Raw genomic sequence first — 15,500 nt, 5'->3', positions numbered from 1 at the left:
GCTGAAGAATATCCTTATAAAATACACATCAATGTATTTAGAAGTGATGAGATATCCTGTAGTGGCTTTTTATCTAGTCTCCCTTCAAATTACTGCAGTTTATTTAGAGTGTAATTTAATAGATACATTGCTGAAAACTTTTGTAGCTCTCCAGAAAATGTTAACTTCGTCAATATCAATCATCAGTGGAGGACATAAGTGGTCAAAAATACAATTTATTGAAATTGTCTACAATGCCACAAGGAAGACTATCAGATCTAGAGACCATTTCTGTAGGAAACAAGATATTACAGCAAGTAAACATTGATACTATCATAGAGTTTCATTTCCATAAAAGCAAGCCATATAATTATTATATAGTAAATAATTGTATCATGACTTTTTTTAATTAAAGTTTATTGAGGTGACAATTGTTAGTAAAGTTACATAAATTTCAGGAGTACAATTCTGTATTGCATCCTTTATAAATCCCATTGTGTGTTCACCGCCCAGAGTCAGTTCTCCTTCCATCACCATATATTTGATCTCCTTTACCCTCATCTACCATATCATGACTTTAAATTCCTTACTATGACCTAAAAATTTGAATTTTCAAGTATTTTATATTCGACCTGTAATATCTGTCATTGCAAAATAAATAATATATACTCATTTAAAACTTTTACTTAAAAGAGCACCATTTTCTGAGCAGCACAAAGACGGACTTATGGCCACGCCAATCAATCTTGAGCTGAAGGAGCTCCAGCTTCCAAGGCAACATTCATCTTTTGCAAGTGGTTTACCCAGGTGCATAGGAAATTAGCGTGCTTTGACAAATGAATAACGGCGTCTCTGCAACAGCTTCAATGTGTATATTTTAATACATTGCTATTTTAAATTAATTATTGGAAATAAGGGGGGTCTTCTTTTAACCACAGCAAGCAAAAGTCCTTTCACAAAATTAGTGTTGGGCAGTTCAAATCCCCAAATGCTGAAACTACTCTGATGGATGGGTTGAAATAAGAGGAATAAAACAGTAAAGAAAACGATGCTTGGTCATAAGGAAAAAAGGGAAAAGTTCCCAGGTGCTGTCTCCAGACATTCCCCTTTCTCTACACAACTCTGGGCCGACAGGTGCTGTGTTAAGTCAGACTCTGATCAAGATCAAGTTCGGAGTCTGGTGGTTACCAGAAGGGAAAAGGGGATGTGTAGGGAGGGGGTAGGTAGAGGAGAGTAAAGGAGATCAACTATATGGGGACGGAAGGAGACTTGACTTTGGGTGGTGAACACACAATGCAATACACAGATGATGTGAAATGGTACACTTGAAACCATATAATCTTATTAATGTCACTCCAATAAATATAATTAAAAAATTTAAAATAAAAATTAATACAACAACAACAAAAAGATCAATTTCTGGATCATCAGGGAAGACGCAGGGAGAAAAACTGGCCCAAGTGAGATTGCTCCTGGGTTTGGGAGGGCACAGCAAAGAGTGGGACATTCTCATCGTGTAGCTGTCCCAGGCGCGGCTCTGGCGGGACAAGCATCCCATCCCGGACCCAGGACCGCGGACCTCAGCGCGCACCTCCCACTCCTCACCCCCACCCATCCGCGTGCCCCGCATCCGCTGGTGGCGTCCCAGCCACCCCGTTACCAGGCAACGGGCTGCCCCGGCGTGAAGCGGCTGAGAGGAATGCATAGGGGAAGGCAGTTGGGAAGAAAGCTTAAGAAGCAGAAATGAGCCCGGGTAAGCGCCGGGCGGGGGGCTGTCCCTTGAGGGGGACCCGTGGGCAGTGGACGAGTACTGGAGGTAGCAGCCTCCTCTGGCGCCGGCCCTTTCACCCCAAGATGGGTCCGTTCTGGAGTGCGATCTTCTGGACTAGCCACACACCCTGCTTATACCGAGAAGAAAAGCGCTGCCTCCTTCCCTGTGCCCTGCCTCCAGCCTCCCAGCCACCCTGTCCAGCCGCTGATACATGGCTCTAGCATGCCCTCCAGTGGCCGCTTAGGGCGCGGCATCCCGACTCCCCACGCCTGGCCTCCCTTCTTCCAACAAAACCAAAGACCATGTATGGTTCTGTTACAGAAAAGCATCTTGAGGAAGGAGATGAAGTTGACTGCGTTCTCCTTTCAGCGTCCAAGATCCTAAATTCCCCTGAAGGGATAAAGGAAAGTGGTGGCAGTGAAACAGGTAAAATCTCCAAGGCCAAGGATCCGATGGCAGTGATATTTCTGTGTTTTACTACAGGTAACGGGTATGTTGCCTAACTCCACTGGCCCAACTTGTGTGCTTCCGTTACATAGGTACTTCCAGTAACTGTCATTACGGCACTAATAGTTAACACAGCACATTACTTTGTGCCACATATTGTTGTCAGCACTTAAACTTGTTTAATCTCACAACCTTACAAAGTAGGTACTACCATTATCCCAATGTTACAAGTGAGGAAGCTGAGGCACAGAAAGGTTAATGAACTCCCCAAGGTCACACAGGTAGCAAGTGACAGCCAGTATTAAGCAGGGTGGTTACAAGTAAAAGGTCCAGCAAGGACAGGTACTCAGTAACTGACAGATGCAGATTTTCTATGTCAGGCGCTGACAAGGGTGCCAACAACTAAAGGCGAAATTGGGAGATATGACTTTGTTCCCTCCACTTTTTCTGTTCTCCTATCTACCCTTCATTGTCACCAAGTGATCCATTTCCTGAGTACTAACCAACAGACTATTGACCTGATTTGCATAAGTAATGCAGAGTTCTAAGAAGTCATATAATATTTCTGAGGTCTCTTTGATTTTAAAAGAACAAGTAGTTAGCCTAATTAACCCTCGATTTATTGGAATGGGGATGTGAGAGATACTTTCAAACTTTAGGATGTCTAGTGTGCTGTTCCTAGTGTCCATGTTCTATGCAAGCCTTCATTCATTCACTCATTCATCCATCCATCCATCTATTCATTCATCTAACAAATATTTTTGAGTGAGTACTGTCCTAGGTGCTGGAGATCCAACAGTAAACAAAATACACAAATTCCCTGCCCCCATGAAGCTTACCTTCTAGTGGGGGAGGGGGAACAAAGGATACTGTGTGTAGGATGGGAGTGAATCCTGTAGGGAAAAGTAAGGCACAGGGGACGGGGAGTATATGGATTCAGAGGTGGGTGGGAAGTATGCAATTCTATTTTAAATAGGATGGAAGGAGACCTCATGTATCAGGTGACATCTGAGTGAAGACCTGAAGAGGTAAATGAGTAATCGATGCAGATTTCTAGGGCATGAGCATTCCAGGCAGAGAACAGCACCTGCAGAGACCCTGAGCTGGAAAGCTGCCTGGTATGTCTGGGGAACAGCCAGTATGACCGGGGCAGAATGGTAAGGAAGATGGTAGGAGGATGGTTGAGAGGAAACTGGGGAGGTGGGCGTGGTAGTGCCATGTAAGGATCTGGGGTTTTATTCTCAGCAAAATGGGACACATTGGAGAGTTTTGAGCAGCCGTCCTCCTCTCCATCTCAATTGGAAATTTTAAATTTACGGAATCATCATCATATTGATAATGTCCTTGCCTCTGCAGTAATGATTAAATATTTATTGAGCCTGTACTATGTGCCATGCACTAAACATTGATGGAATCATCCCTCACAGCAAGTGTGTGGTAACTCCAGGATTCAAGCCTGTAGTTCACACAACAATGCCTCGTGCAGATCGTGCCACATCTTATAAAGCTTTGTGAAAGAGGTGCTTCTAGGAATGAATCTGAATTGCCACAGCAAGACTCATGGTTTGAACATGAGAATTGTAAAGCTTTGCCTACAGAGTCTCTTCAGATCACATTAAATCTTTCGCATTTTTAAAACTCATTTGTTCTTCGTGGTCTGTTAGCTATAGGTGTGCCCTTATACTACACTGAATATGACATAATCTTCTGCAAGCTACAGACTAAATTTCCCATATCTTTACTTAGTCACCTCAGAAGTCATTCCACTGGTAAGTATCTTGTTTTTCACTTCCAACTCTTAAATATGAAACAGCTAGAGAATTTAATATAATATGAATAATATTTCTTGCATTCCCAAGAGTATAAGCTTCTTCAAGGCTGGGACCTAATCTTCCACTTTGTCTGTATACTTTCCAATATTGTAAATTTAGCAGGGACTTAAAAAATAGTGACACATGATTGTGTTCTCTCTCCTGTGAATCTTTGATAATTTCCCTTCTAATTCTAGAATCATATAATTCTATGTGGCTTTTTCAATATTGCTGAATTTTAAAATTTTCTTTCCTTTGTGAATAAGTAGCAGCCAATGTCTCTGAAACTCATAAAAAATAAAAATATTATTTTAATAGCTTTTAAAAATAGAAAAATCCAACTCTCTGCCTACCCTGCGTCTTCACTGAATCATCTGAGAAAACCACTCACTTCTGAGTCTTACCCTGGACCTCAATGCTATTTGGAAAACTTACTTTATTTCCCACAAAATGTTTTTGCAAACCCTCTCCAAGATAACTATTTCACTCTTCTTGTCTCCTCAAATCTCCAACACCTCTCACCACTACCTCTCAACTTGTAACATGATCTCACGCAATATGAAAAAAATGGAAGAAATCAGACCCAAACTCCCTCACCCTCAGCCTTCAAATGTGTTAACCGACTTCACTGGGCACCCATATTCTCCTTCTCCGTTTATATGGAAGGGTTGTCCCTGCTCAATCAAAGATCATTTCCTCCAGATCCTCTCGCTCTTGGAAATCGTAAGCACTCAGCTTCCACAATTAGCCTCTCATTCTCCAGAATTATTTTTCTTTTCCCTTTATACTATAGGGTTCAGCAGCAAACAGGCATGTTAGAATCTCCCACGGTTAATAACATCCTTCTTAACCTTCTTCCAACGTGCACTCTATTCCACTGGACGCCCTATTCCTTTCCACAGTAAAACTCGAAAGATTTGCCCATACTCAATGCTGAACATATCTTCACATTCCATTGTCTTCTCAAGTCGCTTCATTCGGTCTCTGCACCGGTCACTGCACAGAAACTGCCCCGTCCAGGCCGGCAGTGGTGTCCATGTTGTCCAACACAGTGTTCTAACCACTCCCCGGAACCAGAGACCGGAATACCCAACTGCCTGTTGGCAGGCAGACACTTGGACAGACACGTTGATGTCTAACAGAGAACTTGGACACATCTAAAAGTGTTTTCCCTAAAATATGTTCTTACTCCATTCTTTTCTGTTTCGGTAAACAACATCATCATTCATACATCTGCGCTCACCAAAACCCTAAGGATCAGCCTTCATTCTTGTCTCCTGGCCACATCTAATCCTCTAGCAATGCTGCTGACTTTACCTCCAAAGCACAGTATGAATCCACCTATTTTTCTCCGTTGCCCCACTGCCATTCTAGTCCAAGATACCTTTATCTCTCACTTGGATTGTTGCAATAGTCCTGCAATTGCCACCTTGTCATCCATTATCATGCAGTCGAGTGACCTGCAACCATTTTTCATAATCAAATCATTCTCTTGATTAAAACCCTCCAAAGCATCCCATTTCACTTAAAATAAAAGCCAAACCCCTCAGGTGGGCCTGCAAGACCCGACATAATCTAGTCCATCTCCTCCACTGACTTATCATATTGTTCTCCCATCAGCAGACATATTGGCTTTCCTTCTGTTCTGCAAACACAGCTAACGTCTTCTGCTTCAGGACTCAGCTGTTTCCTCTGCTCCAACTTCTTCCTACAGATGTTCACAGGGCTGGCCCCTTCTTCTCCCCAAGGAGTCCCAGCTGAAGCCTCCTATACCAGACAGGCGTTTCCTAACCACCCTCTCCAGTGCTGCCTCCATCCTCACTCACTGTCACATCAGCCAATTTTCTTTGTTTTGTTTTTAATCACTATTTAAAAGTATCTTATTTCTTTGTTTGCTTCTCTTTTTATTCTGTCTATTCCTTTAGAATGCAGGCCCCATGGGAGCAGGAACCTGGGCTGTCTTAGTCACGGCCGGGTCTACAGCAGCTACAGTAGGGCATACCACGTAGTGGATATCAATATCTCAATGAATGACATTGAAGCAATGAACCACTAAAACATGAAATATTACTTAAGGCTAAGTCACTCACTTATAATAATTATTCTGGACTTTCACGTAGAGATTTTAGAGCCAAGCGAGGTCCCGGACCGCCCCAACCCCTAACCCAGAACCAAATGAAATGAACAACAACAACAAAAATGCTAGGAAACCAGTAAAAATGTCAACAGCAGCAGTTGAAGAAGGAAGGGGGTACCCCCTCAGGTCATAAAATTAGAAAGTGGAAGCCAAAGATAAAAACAAGATTCTGGCTGACTATAGCCTGGCCCCTAACTCTGCCTCTGACTTTCAGAAGCAACAAAGCAAATCGAAATCCTGGAAATACTCATTAATCCCCTACCCCCAAAATGTGAACAAAAAAGACTGAGGAAATACCTGTGTCTTTCTATTATTGGAGTTTGGGTGGGTAGAGAGGAGCTGCTGCTAGAACAGAGGGGTAAATCTATAGGCTGATCAACAGATGTTTACTTTGCCCGGAGGAGAGAAAAGGTTCGGGGCAGGGCTACCACCAGCCCATGAAGTTGCCTTTGTGTGGATTAGGACAGGGTACACCCTACTCTAGATGGCTGGAGACCCACGCAGGGTGCAGATAACTGATTGGAGCAGAGTACGGGATGAATGTCAGCCCACGCATATCTTTTCGGCCAGTATTCCTTGTGCAGTGAACAACCTGCACAATCCTATGTGGTAACCCTAGTTCTGGGATCCCATACTGAATTGAGGGGTCACCCGCATCAAGAGAGTATTTCCCTGTGGAAATAGGACACACCTCCCACTAGGTTTCTAACAGTCTCAGGGAACAACAACAACAAACTATACAACACCAAAGATCACATCCTCCAACAACAGCTTCACACAGATACAAATGTTCCCTGCTCCAGGTCCCCTCACCTAACTTTGGAGCCATAGAAAAATGCATAGGAAAATACACTGGCTCTGAAACGGTATCTCAGAGGGCTAGCCCAATGGGACTCAGGGAAGGACGTCAAGAGAAAACAAATACTGAGCAGAGTTGCTCAAGCTGCCCATGAGCCACATGAAAAGCAGCATCATGGTAACATACTATGGTCAAAAAAGAAGAGCTGGAGGGAGAGAAATATATGTAGAAGCAGCATATAAATCCCATGTTCTTTATTTTAAAACATTGATTTACTGGGCCGGCCCCGTGGCTCAGGAGTTTAGAGCTCCATGCTCCTAACTCCAAAGGCTGCCGGTTCGATTCCCACATGGGCCAGTGGGCTCTCAACCACAAGGTTGCCAGTTTAATTCCTCGAGTCCCGCAAGGGATGGTGGGCAGTGCTCCCTGCAACTAAAATTGAGCACAGCACCTTCAGCTGAGCTGCCGCTGAGCTCCCAGATGGCTCAGTTTGTTGGAGCCCATCTTCTCAAGCACAAGGTTGCCGGTTTCGACTCCTGCAAGGGATGGTGGGCTGCGCCCTCTGCATCCAGCAACGTAACTGGACCTGGAGCTGAGCTGCGCCCTCCACAACTAAGATTGAAAGGACAACAAAAAAACTTGACTTGGAAAAAAGTCCTGGAAGTACACACTGTTCCCCAATACAGTCCTGTTCCTCTTCCCCAATAAAAAAATCTTAAAAAAAAAAAAAAAAGAAAGAAAAAGAAAACATTGATTTACTAAATCCCTTGACTAAGCCTTTAGATTCCTTTTGGCTCCATATTTCTTCATTGGTGTTAGCAAAAGGAATTCTGTATTTAGCCTTGAACTTGCAAGTCCTTCTAAAGAGACAAAGGAAATCTGTGCAGAAAAGGGAGGCTGTTGCTATAGGTGCACGAAGGAGACGGAATTTTGAACAGTAAATCCATTAAGAATAAAGTCGGGGCAACCCAGTCATGACTCCCTCTCTTTCCGAGAGCTGCGACTCTTCACTCCTTATTTTTAATAAACTATCCTCTTTTCCAAAAAGAAAAAAAAAAAGAAAAAAAGAAAGAAAGGAAAAGAATAAAGTCGAAGGCTGAAATGATTACAATAATAATACACTAATCTTTGGGTTAAATAGCTTTCTGGAAATTATGGTTACAGAACAAAATTAAACACCATAAAACTTCACAGTGTGAAAATAATATAGCTAGCAAATATCATGAAAAGTGGGGGGTAGCTGTGGGAGGGAGTATAATGCTAATTTTCTCATAATTTACTCCCTTCCTTGGCAGGGAGTAAATCAACACTGAATACAATAGAATTGTATGTTATTTAAAAAAACATTAAAATTCCAATCCCTTAATCGTTTTCATTATATTTTTATTAGTTTAGAGTGATCTTATAGGAAATAATCTCTCATGTAGTGAAAAAAAAAATCTGAATCCTAGCAATATTTGCAGTTTTCATTCTATTAAAATGTAAATTTAATGCTATTTATTTAAAAGTATTATGTATAATATGATCCCATTATTCTAAAATCATTTCTATTTTTTCCACATATATGCATAGGAAAGGGTGTGCACATAAAATTAACAAGTTAGTTCTGCGTGGTGTAATTCTAGGTAATACATTCTTTTTGATTTGCAGTTTGATCTTTTTGAGTTCATTAGAAGACGTTCTTTTAGAGTCCAAAAAACTTTGAGTCCGAAAAGCTTTGCTGCACTGGTCCAAACCTCGCTTAAATTTTTTTTCTCTCTCTGAGATGAACGTTTCAGACTCCCATTTTACTCTCAGTAAGATGGCTTTGCTGTGCCTTCCTGTCCGCTGATGAAGATGGGATTCTTCAGTGGCCCGAGGCTCTGAACCAGAGCTGCCCTCTCAGCAATCAGGGCCAGATGACAGAGAGTGTGGGGTGGGGGTGGGAATTATTATACTTTTCAACCAGCTTCTATAATAGCTGGCAATCTGGCAGACTGTCATTCCAAAGGAGAAGAAGTGCTGACCTCCTTCAAAACCTTCTCTTAGGACAGAAATTGCCAGCCTAGGGGCACATTCTATTCTAACTCTCATTTCATTCAGGACATTGAATGTTTTTTAAACTCTTTAATAAAAATTACAAAGTAAGCAAGTAGTCAAATATTTGGACAAAGAGGGATATAGGTCAAGAAATTTGCCAACATTATATAGTCTCTCTGCTGCTACAGATCTATAATCTACTTTCTAGGAAGAAACTCATGCCTCTTTGTAATACTTCACTAACAGCATGACAAAAATTACACTCTGTTAATCCAACTTGTTTCGATGATAAGGAGGAAAAGCATCACATGGCTGTTTCATACACACTGAGACCCGTACAGTAGTTTGCCAAGGGTCTTCTTATAACATGAGGATTTCTTTTTTTACACACATATATATGAATATATATATATATATATCCATATATGAATATACATATCCATATATGAATACACACACACACACACTCACACATATATATATTATATCCCAGAAAATGACATTTGAGTGAGAGTTTCAAGTTTGGCATTATAAGTTAATGGTTTATTGTAAAAGTAAAACCACGATCACAACCTAAAGTAGATATTTTAAGTCAAGTGAAAATTAGTTCTTAAACTTATTATGTGACTAGCATTAGGTTCTCCCTCATGTGAACATCAAGATTCTCATTGTCTTCCTCTCACTATCCAAGAAAATTAGGAGATTGCTTTCCATTACAGTTGTTTAAAAATAAAACTTAAGAATTAAATCACATGTTTGTTCAATTTTACTTTCTAGAATATGACTGCATATCAGAATCAGAAAATCAAATTCAACCACAATCAGCATTAAAAGTGAGTATATTTCATTTTATTTTCTCTGAAAACTTGTGTAAAGGCTGATCTTATTCAGAAGAAATACTTCCTAAATGCACATGGGTTTTCCACCAAAATCTTCATGAAAATGCATTGGAAAGTTAGCAAGAATGTCAGTCATCCTTTCTGGTAATTGGCAACTTCAGGGATAGAAAAAAATCATAATTCAAGTGTGTGTTCACCTACCTAAAAATACTCAATCCCATGCCTTGTTTAATGTTGTCATAGGCCCTTCAGCATCAACTGGAATCATTTCAGGCTCTCCGAATACAGACTTTGCAGAATGTCAGCATGGTATGTTTCATTTGATATATACATAGGAAATATATACATTTAAGGATATCGTCCCACATGCTGATGATCACTAATTGACTAGTTGACATAAAATGTAATAAAATAGAGGCAGCAACATTTTCTAGGCTCAAAATTTGGAGAAAACTATATTGTTATACCTATATTTGGGTATGAGACAAAAAGAAATAGCACTCATTGATTTTTCAAAACACGTTTAAAGTGTTACCTAGCTATAGTCTACAAATAGGGACTCTTATTATAAAATCTAACCCAAACTGACTAAGGAAAAAAGTGTGATTTATTAGCTCAGGTAACTGAAAACCCTAGGGATTTTTTATTTGGGGATGGCTTAATCCATGCGATCAGGACTCATTGCATCAAGGAACCAGTCGCACTCCGTATCTTGGTTCTGCTTTCCACAGGAATGGATTCTCGGGCTCTACGTGGTGGCAAAAGGGCTGCTGGAAGGTCCAGGCCTTTATCCTTCTGGGTTCCAGTCATAGAAGATACCATGCTTTTATCTCTTAACAGTTTATACTGAGGTTCTTGGCCTAATTCTGACTGCCCCAAATTGGGTCACATGCAATGCTTGAACCAATCACTGTTCAAAGGGAGGCGGGGCTCTGACTGGTCAGCTCTGAGGCATCTGCTACCCCTAGAGCTAGAAGTGGGATCAGTGCCATCAAAGGCACATGGACTTTATCCAGAAGAAATTATAAGGTAGGGTTAAGAGAAGGTTAGGGTATGAGTATTGGGGCTGTGTAACAACACATATTCACTAAAGACCGGATATAAACTTCATCCAAATAATTCTTGTATTAGAAGCAATTGCAGGGAAATGGGAAGAAAAGAGAAACTCCTGAGGGTGACAGAGTAGATTTCATTTTGATGTCAGAGAACAAAGATCTCTCATGTATTCAACAATGCAAAAATCAAATGTTTAAAATTATTTGAATATACTTCATAAAATTTTGTTTTCCTAAATTAAGGCTTTGGTTTTATAGTCACGTAATAAAGGCATGATTTTCTTAAAGATTCCTTTAATTATAGAGATTACAATAAATTAAGTGCGTGTATATTTTATGTGATAGAGAATTTTTATGTGCAGGAAATTTAAAGTTATTTTTTAGTTATAGTATCTATTACTCCTGTACATTCGTAAGTTTAAAAATCTGAACTCACATCTAATATTCTCAATTTATCTGTTAAAGGTACAGTCTGAAATCAGTGAAATATTGAACAAAAGTATTATTGAAGTAGAAAATCCACAGTTTAGCTCAGGAAAAAACCTAGTATTCAATGCACACATTGAAAAGGTATGTTATTCTGTACAAAATCATTCTCTACTTCAGTACTTCAAAAATGTTACTACAACCAATTTATCTTCAACTTTACATTTTCCTCTTCTTCATAGGGTGATTGGACTGTAAGACATGAAAATAAGGAAATTCCTGTCCTGAAAACCCTGAAAGATGTGCGTTTACCTCTGTACTTCTGCAACATCACGTTTCCCTTAGGAGAGTGTGCGCAGTGGGGGGAGGGGGCAGTATTTGACTTAGTCCAGATGCCTAGATTACCAAGTAAATGAAATACAAGGCAGTTTTTCTAGCCTATCTGTCCACTTACGAGTTTTTCTACTTAGAGGTTTGACTTTGACCTGTGAATTCCCTAGAAAAGGTCCAAACTAGAGACACTGTGTCTACACTGATTAGAACCCACATTCCCAGGATAGTCACAGCCCTAGAATCATCTGACCCTAGGAATGCAAGCTAAGGTTGACAAATAGCCCAGAAGTGGAAATATTCATTTTCCTTAAACTTCCATTTCAGCTATTGCTTCTGTCTTTCCCAACTATCTATGATGGTCTCTTGAGAGGTGCTAAATTTCTATTTCTGAAATTGAAGGGTTGGCCCATGTATCTCACCCCCTAAGGACATAAGTACAATTTCTAAGCAAACTGTGAAGACCAGAGTTACAGATCTCAACTGTTCTATTTTCTGTAGAAAATGAATCATGCTTGTTTTGCTTCTTTGCTGTATAAATGAATGAAATGTCCGTTTGCATGCAAAAATAAACCCTCCACAAAATATTATCTTAATTTGCTGGTCATGTGGCAAATGATAGTACATTTATAGTGTGCTTTTTATTGTTACTAGCCTATAGAGAATCAAGAAGAAATCCTTTCTATGGAGAAAATTCATCATTTTGAGGATTCCAAGACTCTTCACTCAATGGAAGAAAAACTCAGTAGCGATAATGTTAACAGTCTCTCTCAAGGTATAAATATTCCATCCCAGATACAGTTCAAGGATATGTTAACTCTAAGAACTTCAACAGATAATTCGGCTTCAGGCATAATTATGAACCCTTCAGAAAATTCTGACATATTGAAGAATTATAATAACCTTTATAGTTTTGTACCTAATGCACCTCAAAATGTGATGTCTCAAGCTGATACAGTAATTCTGGATAAATCCAAAATTACTGTGCCTTTTCTCAAGAATGGATTTTGTGAAAATTTAGATAATATTTGCCATTCTATCAAACAGATGAAGGAAGAGCTTCAAAAGTCACATGACAGGGAGCTGGCACTTACAAATGAACTTCATACTTTAAAAATTGATACAAATGTTCAGAGTAATAGTAAATATGACCTGTCCCCCATTCACAAGGAAAAAATTAATTTTATCAAGGAAGAAAATATAGAAAATAATTTAAATGAAGATATAAAATCAAAGAGAATTTCCGAATTAGAGGCATTAGTAAACAAATTACTTCCACTCAGGGAAACAGTGTCAAAATTCCATGTGAATTTTTGTAGGAAATGTAAGAAATTATCTAAGAGTGAAACACACAGGGGAAAGAAGAATGAGAAAAACAATAAAGAAATTCCTATCACCGGCAAGTATATTACAGATTTAAAATTCCATTCCAGAGTTCCAAGACATACACAGTCATCGTTTGACCCAACAAAATATGAAATGAAAGACAAAGAAAGGCAACCATTTGTAATAAAACAAGGATCAATGAAATTTGAAAATGAGAAAACATCCAAAGTCAATTCTGTTACTGAGCAGTGTGTTGCAAAAATTCAGTACTTACAGAATTACCTAAAAGAATCTATGCAGATACAGAAAAAAGTAACAGAACTAGAGAATGAAAATCTAGCCCTTAAGACCAAAATAAAACCTCTTGTCTTTACCACACAATCTCTGATACAGAAAATTGAAATGTATGAAAAGCAACTTAAGAATTTGGTTGAAGAAAAGAATACTCTTCACTCCAAATTAATTAAAACAGAAGAAGATGGCAAAGAATGTCTTAAAGAATTGAAAAAAATAATTAGTAAATACAATGTTCTCCAAGGACAAAATAAAACTCTAGAGGAAAAAAATCGTCAACTTTCTTTGGAGAAGCAACAAATGATAGAAACATTCAATCAACTAAAAGATAAGGAACACAAAACTCAAAATGATATGACCATTGTCAATAATGAAAATAATCAAATGAGTATAGAAATGGAATCAATGAAAACAAATCTTCTATTAATACAGGATGAAAAGGAAATGTTAGAGAGAGAAACACACCAGCTTCTAAAGGAAAAAAGTTCACTTGAAAATGAACTAAAAGAAAACAAGCTAGAGATAATGCAGCTAAAAGAGAAAGAAAGATTGGCAAAAACTGAACAAGAGGCATTTCTTCAAATAATAGAAACAGCTAAAAATGAAAAAATTAATCTTGAAACAACATTACAAGAATCTACAGCTGCTAGACAAATGATGGAAAGACAAATTGAGAATATTAAAACATACCAATCCACTGCAGAAGAAAATTTTTTGAAGGAAATAAAAAATGCAAAATCAGAAGCAGGTATTTATAAGAATAGTTTATCTGAAATGGGCAATGAATGTGAAATGTTATCAAAAATGGTAATGGAAATTAAAGCAGATAATCAGATTCTAAAAGAAGAACTGAAAAAGCATAGTCAAGAAAATATAAAATTTGAAAACAGCATCAGCAGACTTGCAGAAGACAAAATACTTTTAGAAAACTATGTAAGAAGTATAGAGAATGAAAGGGATACCTTGGAGTTTGAGATGCGGAATCTTCAAAGGGAATATTTAAATCTAAGTGAAAAAATCTGTGGTCAACATAGTGACCTATCAAAAACTGGTTACGTTTCAAGAAGAGAGAAATTCCATTTTGACAACTATGATACTTATGAAGACACCTCTAATCCCAGGAATAGGCCTTTAGCTCCTGATTTGAAAGGTATGTATATTGTGGTGGATTAGTAGAGACGTATTTAAGATTCCTGTAGCCCAGGGGTGTCCAAACTTTTTTTAACGTTTTTTCACCAAGGGCCACATGTGGTAAAATACACAAACAGCCGGGCCACTCACTTGAGGTGAAGTACATATTGCCTCACCTGGTTTATTTAAGTAAACTAAATATATTTTTGGAATTTGCTGTGGGCCAATTAACAATGGATCATGGGCTGCAGTTGGCCCGCGGGCCGCAGTTTGGACACCCATGTGTGTAGCCTATTGGGCACTAGACAGAGGACAGTAAAAAGAAGGCAACTTTTAAGATGAACACAATTTAGTTTTGTAAGATTTGTATACAATTTATTACATAGTGGAATTATTTAGGGATTTTGCTTTTTTTGATAAAATTCATGTTATTTTATTTATATTATTTCTACACATTGTATATGCACAAAGCAACTTTGGGAGGGAGCAAGGTTATTTTCTTTTTAACTATTATTTTTCTGAAGTAACTTAGCACTCCCACCTTAAAAACAATCCTTCTTTTTTTCCAGGAATTCCAAGTAAAAGTAAACTGTATCAATTGCTTCCCTCCAAGATATGTAAATAAATTTCTAAAATTACTGTTTCAAAATCCTTTGTCTAAATACTTTTCCCCATAAAATAATTTTAAATTAACTTTGACATATGACTACAATTACCCTGTAATTGATTAGACTAATTTTTTTAATTAGAAATTGGAATGAGAGATTATATATATATGTATATTCAAGAACTGTGAACAGTCTGAGATTTTACCCACCTTGTAAGCTAATATGTTAGGCTAACACAGTTTCATGGGTTCTAGTGGAACACTTGAGACTCCTGGGTCGGAGATAAAGGACAGTTTGTTACTCACAGCAACAGCAATAGCCAGAGTATTAGCATTTTTGCATCAGTTCTCCAAGCCCCAATTCCTATAGGCAACATGAAAAGGGCCACACAGTTACATTCCAGGAGAGAACTCTAAGTTTAGGGAACCCAAATCTTTTATAAGTGCAGTAAGCATGCCTGCCCTTTGCTCTAGATGGAAACATTACCTTTATTTGTACAGAACAGCTAGCACACCTGCCCTTGCTCCA

General features: G+C 38.8%; 1 protein-coding gene across 1 annotated transcript; it reads left to right on the top strand.

Moving 5' to 3' along the window:
• The first annotated feature begins 1,626 nt into the window (after nt 1-1,626).
• On the top strand, nt 1,627-14,989 carry CCDC110 (coiled-coil domain containing 110). Its single transcript, XM_088793274.1, has 7 exons — nt 1,627-2,176; nt 9,741-9,796; nt 10,046-10,111; nt 11,323-11,427; nt 11,526-11,585; nt 12,268-14,387; nt 14,944-14,989. Exons 1-7 carry the CDS (start codon nt 2,053-2,055, stop codon nt 14,987-14,989), a joined length of 2,577 nt encoding a protein of 858 aa, XP_088649400.1. The 5' UTR covers nt 1,627-2,052.
• Nucleotides 14,990-15,500: the final 511 nt, after the last annotated feature.

This window comes from Rhinolophus sinicus, chromosome 16, assembly GCF_057876585.1.
Source record: "Rhinolophus sinicus isolate RSI-liver-muscle chromosome 16, RSI-T2T, whole genome shotgun sequence".
In the NCBI taxonomy this organism is placed as follows: domain Eukaryota; kingdom Metazoa; phylum Chordata; class Mammalia; order Chiroptera; family Rhinolophidae; genus Rhinolophus; species Rhinolophus sinicus.
Note: the sequence above shows the minus strand (reverse complement) of the source record. Positions and strands in the feature narration are given on the sequence as shown.

What these genes read in the sequence shown, in the direction of transcription:
- CCDC110 (XM_088793274.1), top strand. Translation starts at nt 2,053, where the DNA reads ATGTATGGTTCTGTTACAGAAAAGCATCTTGAGGAAGGAGATGAAGTT. An exon ending in AAGTGGTGGCAGTGAAACAG is followed by an intron (nt 2,177 to 9,740) that starts GTAAAATCTCCA and finishes TTTACTTTCTAG; the next exon opens with AATATGACTGCATATCAGAA. An exon ending in GCTCCTGATTTGAAAGGTAT is followed by an intron (nt 14,388 to 14,943) that starts GTATATTGTGGT and finishes AGGAATTCCAAG; the next exon opens with TAAAAGTAAACTGTATCAAT.